Source organism: Notothenia rossii (genome assembly GCF_949606895.1).
Source record: "Notothenia rossii genome assembly, chromosome: 11".
Taxonomy (NCBI): Eukaryota; Metazoa; Chordata; class Actinopteri; order Perciformes; family Nototheniidae; genus Notothenia; species Notothenia rossii.
Window position 1 is genome coordinate 52,482,391 of NC_136910.1, and position 11,751 is coordinate 52,494,141.

The window sequence follows — 11,751 nt, forward strand, 5'->3', positions numbered from 1 at the left end:
TCTGCAGACAGGTGGATGTCAGAAAGAAGAACGGCTAAGGTGTTGTGGACAGAAATAAGTTCTGTAAATCCAGACTTGGCATGTCCTGCTATAAATGGCAAAAATGGTTGCGTAGAGATTTAGCATCCAAAATGGATCTGTGAGGAAGCAGGGACTTGGGGCATGGAGCTTGAAAGAAATGTGAGTTTACGAGGTAATGAGGGATAAATCCAATGAAAGACATTAGGAAGTTGCATTTGGAGAAATAAAGCTTGAATAACATTTAATAGTTATGTATGTATCTGTCTCTCACAAGACCTTAACGAAAGGTTAAGTGCCCATCTTACGAGATTGAGAAGAACTTAAACAGACTGGTGAAATTTGAAAAAAGTAAGAAAGGTCATGGAGAAAGTTCATGATGCTACAGTATCGAAAAAGTTTGTTGGACTGATTTATTCTTTTTGATTTGCTTGAGGATAACATGGACAAGAGGATATAATTGATCTCTGAACATAACTGAATCAAAGTTTAGCATTGAAAAACTGCATCTTTTTTACGAAATGTTGATCTTTTGGGAAAATAACTAACTGGTTTTTTATTCTTTAAATAAAGAATTTCATATTCTCTAAAATATGTAGTTAATTTTGTTCGAGGATGAATATTTGTCTTCATGATTTTAATAATCTTAATTTCAAAAATCTCCCTCAGTCTTATGTGTCAGTTATCAATGTCAACCCACACAATTTGGATTTTTTTATGCTCAAAAATGTCAAATATATTCTAGTTATGTCGATTTGAATTTAAAGACTGTCTTGATTTACTGTTACAATGTGTTGATATACTAACATTTTCCCAACGTTGATAACAATTGACGATTTTTTGTATTGATGATGCAAGTAATCAATGGTATTTAGGGGATGACGACATATTGTCCTTAGCAACGGTCGCGTCTCTACGGCAACATCCTCCGGTGTCCCCTCTGCAGTCACCACCGCGACTCTCTGTTGTCAATGAAACGGGAAATAAAAACAGCGTGTTCTCTTCGGTTATCTGATAATTCTAGAGGATGCCCACCGCAGCAAGTGTCTCGCGACTTGAGTGCTTAAAGTTGGAGTGGACACGGGGCAGCTTGCCCACGAGGACCCTGTCTTCCTCCTCCTCATTATCCTCATCATTGATCCCTGCACCAGAGAGCCACCCGTCTACAGCCCGGTGCTGTTTAGCCTCATCTGGATCCTGGAGTCTCTGATTTGCACCAACCCGGTTCTCATCCAGCGGCGCGTGCATGCGGCTGAATGGATCCTGCGGTGCTCATCTTCCTGCTATACGTGATGATCGCGCACGAGCTGTTCTGCGGCTGGATGCAGTACCGGAGACAGAGCAGCAAGCCCCGCAAACCTGCAGCTGGACCTCTGCTCAGATCAAGGTGAGTGTGCATGCGTGTGCATGTGCGCGATTTGAAAATGGTCTCATTCGGAAGTAGAGCATCAGGGTGTACCGAGGTTTATTGATTAATATGGAGGAAATGCAGACAGCTATTGATTAGATAACATACTTTATTCATCACAAATTAGGACATTTTTGAAACAGCATCATTTTGACAAAGCAGCTATTTGATGTGAATTAGAAATATAATAAACATAAGTAAATGTATGATGATGTGGAACGTGCTCACCCGAGCAAGTCTTTCAGAAATGCCCCTGGAAAAAAGCCAGGAATTGATTTAATTATTCATATACAGATAATAAGGGACTCTATAAAAGAATGTTCCAGCAAGATGAGTTTTGGGTTGATAGAAGAACAACTCAGGACTTTCTATAAGGAGACAGTTGCCTGTGTTTAAATTAAGGCCATGAGTTATTGTGGCATATAGCCTACCTCTTAAACGAAACCTGCGTAATAATTTGTAACCCTAGTGTTCTATAGGTTTTTTGTGCATGTAAATGGTCTGCAAAGAGTAAAATCCCAAAGTTCCTTCCAGAGGAAGTTTCTCTCCCAGACACTCCCTGAAACGCCTCCATTGGACTCCTTTGTTTACTCCCTTAGTGACATGACATCAACACTCACGCTTCTATTGGCCAGCACTCCAACACATTTTAGGTAATAGGCCAAGATGATAGGCCAAGGGGGGCGTGTCTCTAACCGCTTGACCAATTGCCAAAGAAGCGGACAGCTAACTAATTACAGCAGACTGGCTCTGGTTCCAGACAGAGGGAGAAAAAGAGGTGCTGCAGAACAATAGAGACCTTTTTGAACATTAAAGCATGTAAACATGTCACAGTAGGCACAAATATGAAATCTGAAAATAAGCATTATAGGGCCCATGTAACCCCTTGCCACACATTTAGAAGCTCACTAATGTATATCTTTCCTTGTCTAAAATGTCATTGTATGCAGCAATACAATTATAAAGTCCAGACCCAGAGGTAGTTGAACAGGTTTAGAAAAGTATGCTTGACATTTTTTTCCCCTTGAATGTTCTTCTTAATTTTACGATGGCCTAAAAGGGGGGATTTAAAGAATCTCCTCGAGATCCTTATGAGATGTTTCTTTGAGCTTTAATTACATGAACCTTTTTCTCTACAGCGCCCGGGTGTGTCAGGGAGCCTGGAGGACGAGCAACCAATCGTTCAGGCTAGACAGAGGAGGAAAGGACCTGCGGAAGAGTGGACGGATTGTGAGAAAAGCCTAATATAGAAAGAAGCCAGAAGTGTGTGTGGAGACTGTGAATAATTACTTTAATGGCAGAAAATCAAGGCAACAGCAGAAATACGCATACAAAATGTCATGTTTTGAACTGCACACAATTCCCTTCCCCTACCATTGTGTTGGAAGCAGATGTCAACCCTCAAAACCAGAACTGTTGAGGTAGACATACTTTATCCATTGGAAATGTTTTTGTTTTTTTATAACGAACTAAACAAGATACCCTTCTGTCTGTGTACACGTCTAAGTAGCCACAATAGCCTGTCTCGTTCCCGAACATTGAGGAATGTTGCTCAACAAGGAACTAGACCAAGCAAAAATTATGTTCATCAAGATTGATGTTCATTGTGGTTTTGTTTATGCATTTGCTGTACATTGTCATTAAATAAAGGGGAAGTTGGTGGGTTCTCTTCTAAAATGTTGTAATTACCCATGTGATGGCAATTGTTGATCTGCTTATTAATTGAACCTTGATTAACTTGTGAAAGACAAACACCCTGAAACACACCCACCACCACTTACTGAATATTTGTTGTGCTGACACACTGACCTCAAAAAACCTGTTCATTACTGTGAGTCACATTTATAGCTTAAACTTCAGCTCTGTGAGGCTGTACTGAGGCAAAGCGGTGCTTTAAAACAGCAATAAGCTAACGTTAGCATGCTAGAATAGTGTACTGATCATGACTATGCTAAAGCAGGTATGTTTTTTTACCGTGTTGAGTGAGTTAGCATGCTTACATTTTCTAATTTCATTTCAAACCTTTATTTAAGGAGATTGGTCCCATTGAGATCATAGATCTCTTTTTCAAGGGAGACCTGCAGCATATAGGTTCCACATTAAACATAAAACAATAAGGGACATAATACATTATATTTACAGGATACATTTACATAGTTATAGACATTTACAAGTGCCTGTAGTATCAACGAGCATTTCATTTAGCCTAGCTTTAAAAACATGCAGAGGAATGAGATTGCTCAGTTTCAATTCTTTCTGAAGATTGTTCCAAGCCAGTGGAGCTGCGCACATAAAAGCTGTCTTACCTAAGACAGTGCTTGCTCTTGGCACATCTAACAATACTACATCATGCGATCTCAGACAATAGCTGCTTGCAACTCTCTGTGTTATCAGAGAGCAGATATAATACGGGAGTTTACCCAACAAAGCTTTATAAATAAACGTGTACCAATGACTGAGCCTCTTTACAGTAAGTGAAGGCAAACCTGTCTTGGCATACAGGGTACAGTGATGAGTAAGTGCTTTACAATTTGTGACAAATCTCAGTGCGCTGTGATAGGCGGCATCTAACTTGTTCAGGTAATAGGCAGGTGCATTCATATATAACAAATCAACATAGTCCAGCACAGGTCAAAAGGTCACAGTGACTAGCCTTTTCCTGGCCTCAAGCGAGAAACAGGACTTGTTTCTGAAAAAGAAACCTAGCCTCAGCCTCAGCTTTTTAAGCAGGTTATTTGGCACCAAACAAAGAGAATGAGTTGCCAAAGGCACTAGAGGAAAAGTCAGTATGCTAATTTTCTTTGGATTTCTAAAGTTAACAACATTTTACGAAACTGCGACTGTGCGTCTTTATCTGACAAGTTGGGAATGCCTTCAAATGATATGCAAAAATGCTAATATGACATGGGAACTAGCAATAAGTCTTTCGAAGAGGTGTTGTCGAAAGTAAATAAAATAACACTTTGATCAAATAAAGGAGAAGCATAAGAAGACTGAGAAAATATCAGCTTTGTGGGTTCAGGAAACGTGGTCAAAACCATTTAGTCGCCAACAAAACAGCACTTCCCATTTGGTTGTTTAAGGGCCGCGGAGCCTTATGTCTTTAAACCGGTTATGTGCACACACCATCACAGTGTCCCATGTGACCCTGTCTGTTTCTGTAGGGGTTGTTGAATTTCTGCCCTCCTGCCTGATCTCAGGACAGCTAACCTGACGGAAACTGAACATACGAGCAGCTTTCTAGTCTCTAATTGTGTTCAGTGAGCGGCAACACTCTCAGCTCAGCAAACAGCAGTCACACACTTTCAGCAGATGGCCTCTCTGCCACAGGTGGGTGTTCATTTTCTATATCTCATGGGAGTTGATCTCCACCTCAGCAATAACTCTGACTTATTGTTTTTGTTTATAATGGAAGAAGTAGGAGTTTAACTGAAATGTTTTGTGTGTGCCTGCCTACAAATATACAATTACATTTACTGATTTAAAAGTTTTCATTTGAATTCAGAGGCATGTAGGATATATTTGTCTCTAATGGAAACATCAGCCTGTTTGATATTAAATAAATAAACACAAACACACCCACTAGCAACAATGTCATGTTACGTAAAGGACACGTGGCTTCTGTCATCAACATTGGTATTTGTACTCCAGTTAAATACTGCAAACGGGTCAAGGCACGTCACACACAAAGCTCTCCTCTCGTTGCTACCTGGCTACAACTGAAGTCACCTGTAACGCAGTAAGTCTGAATATTTGTTTATGTGCGGTAATATATGTAATTTGCTTTAATGGATAACAGTGTAAAATCTGGTAAATGCAACTCACATCATTTTAAGTCTATTCATCAATTGGTTATTTTTACTCCTTACATGTTTTCAAGTGATGCCATTTTCTCTTGAGTTGCCTTAACTAACCAGGGGTTTGTTGAACACATTAGTAATAGTAAACCACTACTACATTGGTGGTAGATTTTTGTGAACTGTATTCATCTCTAGGTCTCAGGTTATAATGAAAAATCAGATAAAAGAAATATACAGTTATGAGTTTTGCTTTAGCAAAAAAGGCCAGAAAAAATTATAATATGTAAATGTTGTTTAAGTAAGTATATATGGAACCATTATAAACACATTTTGTAATCACCAGCAATAACGGCTGATATGTTAATTGTAAAACTAACATTTGTTTAAAGTGGATAGAATTATTATATCATAGGGAGAAAGATAATATTCTGCCATGCCTCTTGGGGTGAGTAATATAACAACAAAGAGACAGAGTCAGTCTTAACGTCAAATGTAAGAAACATGTCTGTCAAGTTAGTCTTGTATCTCAGGCAAAAAAGAATGAAACAAACAATCAATTTGCTCTGTTTTTTTTATTGAAATAACCAGGTACAGCATAGTTATCTAAGATTATCATGAATGAATAGTAAACTTTCGCGAAAAGCACCAGAACTAACATGAGTCTTTCTGCAATTGAACATCAACCCTTGCATGTTGTGGTCTGTTTCTGATTAAAGGCGAAAATGGCATCGGTGTCGCTCAGCTCCCGCCTCAACAAGACTGTGCGCCAGCAGTACATGAGCCTGCCTCAGGGGGAGAGGGTCCAGGTTACCTACATCTGGATTGATGGCAGTGGGGAGGGTCTGCGCAACAAGACCCGGACCCTAGATGTTGAGCCACAAACCATTGATGGTAAACGTCTTGTTTTTGGAGTCTTTTTCACCCTTTAATTCTGAGCCTCTTACACTTTCACATCAAAAAAAATTCAAATATGCATGGAATTGTTTTTTCTAAGGGGTATAACTATTGACTCTGCTCTTATATGAATTATTAAGGGCTTCAGTAACTTAATTTAGAACTTAATAACTTAACAAAGAGATTGATATCTCTCTTTGGTAAAAATGTAGGCACAAACCAAAGTTCATTAGCTTAGCTTAGCACAAGGTCTGGAAGCAGGTGGAAACGGCTCAGTTCCAACTGTAACAGAATCTACCTTTCTACGGCTTAATAATTAACGCTAAGCATGTAACTTTTGTTTAAACCATAGATAACTGAAGTTTAAAAATGACCTGTTGTTGTTGAATGATTTCATATTCTATTTATTTATTTGCCTTCATCCTCATCTTTCCTTCTTTTTGTTTCAACTGATCTGAGATCATGGAAATCCCCCAAATTAATAATACTTGGTTTTCACCTGACTCCCGTCTAAATTTAAAACGTTTTCCTGCCAATAACTTGTAAAGGAGATATATATGGGCTCAGAACAGTCTCATAATACACACATGCACAAAGAAGGATTCACACTTGCATTTCATGATCCGCAAAAGGATTCACACTTGTATTTCCGGATCCACACTTGTGTTTTTCAATGCACACACAAATGTGTTCCATTTCATATACATGTAAATAAAATCCAAATACAGAAAAAAGTTTTAAATGTGTATTTTTGATCCATACATATTTGTTTTCCGTTTAAAACCTCTGAACCTGCAAACACAAACCGCTTTCTGTGCATGGATCGCTGTGCATTCGTGTGCGTTTTTTTTTAGATTCCCCTGATGGTCAGCCGATTCGTACTTGTAATTTTTTCTATCTATAGCCAATCAGATGTCTCCTCAATTCTAAGCCAATCACATGAGCGCGCCCCCACGAGGGTAGATTTCTTGCGTTCATGACGTAGCGCTTCATGAACGCATTTTGCGCAGTCCGTACACAAAAACGGCAGGCAAAACCGTTTTAAATGTGTGTTTCCTGTATGGCGAATACAGCTGCTTTATTTATGTCTGTATGAAGTTGTTGTGAGTGTGGAGGGAGCAGCTACAGGTTAGCTTAGCCTAATCGATCAGTGCACTACGAAGCCAGTGCTAGACAGTGCACTGTCAACTGGGGGGGAGCCCCGCCGGTCATTATCGGCCGATATTCAATCTAAATAGTTTGATCGGTGCTCTCTATAAAGGCCGATCAGGAGAGCTGGATCTGATCGATATGGACATAAACGCGAGTGAAGTATAACCGGACGCGAGAGAGAGATCAGATCAGCTGCTGAGTCTGACGGCGACACGCAGCTCTGTATGATCACCTGAAGCTCCGGCCTCTGTTTAGCGAGCTGACCGGACAGCGCAAAATGCGTATATGAAGTGTCATGAACGCAATAAATCATACCCTCGTGGGGGCGCGCTCATGTGATTGGCTTAGACTGGAGGAGACATCTGATTGGCTATAGATGAGAGAAATTACAAGTACGAATCGGCTGACCCTCAGGGGAGTCTCAAAAAACCCACACACGAATGCACAGCGATCCGCGCACAGAAAGCGGTTTGTGTTTGCAGGTTCAGGGGATTTATACGGAAAAGAAATATGTGTGGATCAAAAATACATATGTAAAACTTTTTTTGTGTTTGGATTTTATTTACATGTATATGAAACGGAACACATTTGTGTGTGCATTGAAAAACACAAGTGTGGATCCGGAAATACAAGTGTGAATCCTTTTGCAGATCATGAAATAAAAGTGTGAATCCTTCTGTGTGTATGTGTGTATTATGAGACTGTTCTGAGCCCATAGATATAAAGGCTATTTTTATTTGTAGGCTACTCCTGGGCACTGTAGTATGGTGAGATTACATAAAAGTACTAACAAATAATGTACATGGAATTAGTTTTGGTGACATCACAGCTAAAGTAGTAGCATGTCTGGTTTAAAGGCTGAGCGATATTTAGCACAGAGCGCTAGGACCCGACGGCGTCCTAGCACGAAGTGCAAGGAACCTATTGTTATTGGTGGAGTTATTATTTTTCTGCTGGCGTTTCCTGTTTTTGAGGCCCTTAGGACGCTTCAAAAGTTGTATAATTTTGCACGGATGCCAGGACTGGTGAAAACTACAATATTCTGGAGTCAATGGGTTAAATATTCCAACCCGCTCACTTGCGCCACCTATCAAAAGCCCATTTCAGAATAAATGTACAAAGTTGCACCGTAACTCCAAATGACCTGAAATTTTGCACACATATCCGGGTGGACCTGCTCTACAAATAATCCTCTTGCAACCCTAAGCTCCGCCTACATTTTTTAAAATTTAAATTAGCATAATGTTTAAAACAGTTAAATATTCACATACATTTCAATTTTCTGTTTTTCATAACCAAACTTCGTATACAGCATCGGTGGAGGGTCAGACACATTACCGTAGAAAATGGGCATGTTAGGACGATAAATACTGCCGCCGTCAATCAAAACGTACTCTCAAAAAGGCGGGGCTTAGAAAGAAATGCTCATAACTCATCAACAATGTATCCAAACATCACAGATTTTGGTAAATAGGTTCAGTCTGTCGTGGGGAATAGGCACACCAAAGCATTGTCATTTTGGACTATAGGGGGTGCCAAAAACACCACCAATTTATAACTCAAGAGCGGATGGACACATTTTTTTTTTTTTCCTACACGTCACATTTTTCACTCAGAAACAAATTCATAATGTGGGCGTGGCCTATACATTTTTTTAAATTACGATAGCATAAAATCAGCTTCGGACGCAAAATTGGGAAACACGTCAGAGCCCATGACCTTTTCGAGAATGTACAAAAAAACGTAATTTTTCAAAAAGATTGCTCACTAGCGCCCCTATTGTGTGGTAGTCACATATAGTTTCTCAGAACTTCACGAATTTTGGCACAGACATTCCTCACGGAATTGCAGACATATTTGTAAATGGATTCCATTAGCCCCCGCCCCCCAGGAAGTCGGCCATTTTGAAAATGTGCGTTTTTAATGCATCTTAGGCCCATTCTTGCAAACTGCTCCTAGGGTAATGATCGGAAAAATTCCAATCCAGCACAAGTTTAGCCCCTATCCAATATCATGCTAAATTGCGAAGACAATTTTTGATAGCTCAATCGTGGAGCTCGTAAGCTAACAGCGAATACACAATTTTTGACGATTTACATGTCGCAAATTACTCCAAAAGTACTCGCATATAGTTTTTCCGATATTCACGAAACGCTGTGTGCACATTGCTATTATGATTGCGGACATATGTCAAATTTGCTTTTATTAGCCCCGCCCTCCAGAAAGTCGGCCATTTTACAAAATGTGCGTTCTTCAAGCATTTTAAGGACATTTCTGCAAACTCCTCATAGGGGAATGATCGGAAAAATTCCAATCCAGGACAAGTTCAGCGCATATCCAATGTCATGCTACATTGAGAAGGAATAATGCTTTGCTCAAACGGGGAGCTCGTAGGCTAACGGAGAATGTACAATTTTTACCAATTATATGTCAGATAAGCTACTGAGACCTGCCTGTTTTCCTGGCACATCAACTCACACACACACACACCTACTGTTAGTCCAACAACGCCCTTTGTTGGCATCATATTCATTACAACAGACACCTATACACTCCCTAACCCTAAGCCTAACCCTACTGTTTATTTGTAGATATCTCCTAAAGCCTACAAATAAAGTGTGAAATGTAGGCCTGTTACATATATTATTGAGCGATATATATTATACACACCAGGGGCGGACTGGGGGGGGGAAAGTGGCCCGGGGATCAATTCAAAGACAGGCCCACTTAATGTATCGGCCGGCCAGCGACGAAAGTATGTTGCTTAACAACCCTATGCATGTAATGTTATTTTGGACCTTTATTCATACAGTAATCACATTACCCGAGCCCTTGAGTTGCCTAGAGCAAAAATATTTACAGCATATATTTATTGATTAGAATGTTAACAGATCATTGATGCAATAACATTTGGACCCAATTTGCCTGACTTGACGCATGGAATAAAACATGGGCGTAGGAAGCATCCTCAATGGTGAGACAATTTAACAGGGGGTGTGGGCAGGTGGTGGACCTCACCTCTTCTCATGCTTCCCCGGGAAGATTTTTTTTTTAAATGTTGAAGTTAAATGCATCAATCTGGTGCACTTTGAGAGCAAAATTAGGGACTAAATCTATGGATACATCTCTCAACACCCATATGAAACAGAACTGTAAACAGATTTACTTTTTCTTTCAACATTTATTTGAACAGCAAGTGGAGGCAATAATGACTGCACCCAAAACAATAAACCTGCTAGCTAACTAGCCTAAACTCAGTAACAGAATGTGGGCAACGCGTTCTTTTCAACATGCCGCGACCTCTGAGTCAGACCTCACTTCCCACTTTTCTATCCTACGGGTACAGCCACTCCCCATGAAACCTGTTTCCCTGACAACCCCACCCCCCTTCTCCTATGCAAGCCCCTCCCTCTGAACCCAGGGCTCGCTACAATACTGTATACTGTATACACAAACTATACAAAAACGCCTTTACGCTTTGGAGCTTGTTTATCCATCTGTAAGCAACTGTACCCTCGGTTATAGCTCCTCCAGAGAGACTCCTCTCTCCTTTCTCCTCTAAATCAGTGTAACCTCGGTTACGGCTCCTCCAGACAGCCTCCTCGATAATCGATCCTCGACGAACCATTAGAGAAATTTGTTTTCCTTCGAGACGGCGTGCCGATCCGTTTCCGGGTCGCTGCCGGAGGACCTGGGAGTCTGGGATGCGAAAATTATAGAAAAGAGAAACGACTCATTTCCCAGGACTCGCGGGCGTCTGCTTGACGCCGGGACGACCGGCTGCCCTCCCCGACAGGCGCACGGACGCGAGGGCCCGCTCATCACTGCGCGCACATGTGCGACCACAGTTTTAATTAGTAATGTTTTGATGATAACATTTAAATGTGTCTTGTCAGATATTCCTGAGTGGAACTTCGATGGCTCCAGCACATACCAGGCGGAGGGCTCCAACAGTGACATGTACCTCGTCCCAGTGCGCATGTTCAGGGATCCTTTCAACCAAGACCCCAACAAGCTGGTCCTCTGTGAGGTGCTCAAATACAACCGCTTACCTGCAGGTACATACTAACATGTTGTCAATGTATTATTATCCTGTTCAGTAAATCAGGACAAATAAGTTGTACCACTTACCTCTGTTGTGTCATGTCTAGAAACGAACCATCGGATGAACTGCAACAAAGTGATGGAGGAGGTTAAAGAGCACGTCATTTGGTTCGGCATGGAGCAGGAGTACACGCTGTTGGGAATAGATGGACATCCCTATAGCTGGCCTACAAATGGATTCCCAGCACCCCAAGGTACATCACCTGTCATTATTTTCTATTCCTTTTCCGTTCATTTATGTGGAAGAAATATCGAGAAAAATACAGTAGTCTGTAATAAGCATTCTTTATAAAGTGTTTTTAAGTTGATAACTAATGATTATTTACTTAATGGTTCATCAATATTCAAAAACATTTAAGGAACATGTGAAAAAAA

General features: G+C 40.5%; 1 protein-coding gene across 1 annotated transcript in view; it reads left to right on the top strand.

The window, feature by feature from the left end:
- Positions 1-745: 745 nt before the first annotated feature.
- Positions 746-11,751, top strand: part of LOC307025331 (glutamine synthetase) — a gene marked incomplete at its 3' end in the record, with an annotated part of 12,000 nt that continues 994 nt past the window's right edge. Inside the window, exons 1-5 of the mRNA XM_079659966.1 lie at positions 746-1,405; positions 2,566-5,165; positions 5,943-6,117; positions 11,169-11,330; positions 11,424-11,570. Coding sequence (XP_079516092.1) covers positions 5,949-6,117; positions 11,169-11,330; positions 11,424-11,570 — 478 coding nt within the window. The 5' untranslated portion in view covers positions 746-1,405; positions 2,566-5,165; positions 5,943-5,948. The remainder of the gene's footprint in view (positions 1,406-2,565; positions 5,166-5,942; positions 6,118-11,168; positions 11,331-11,423; positions 11,571-11,751) is intronic.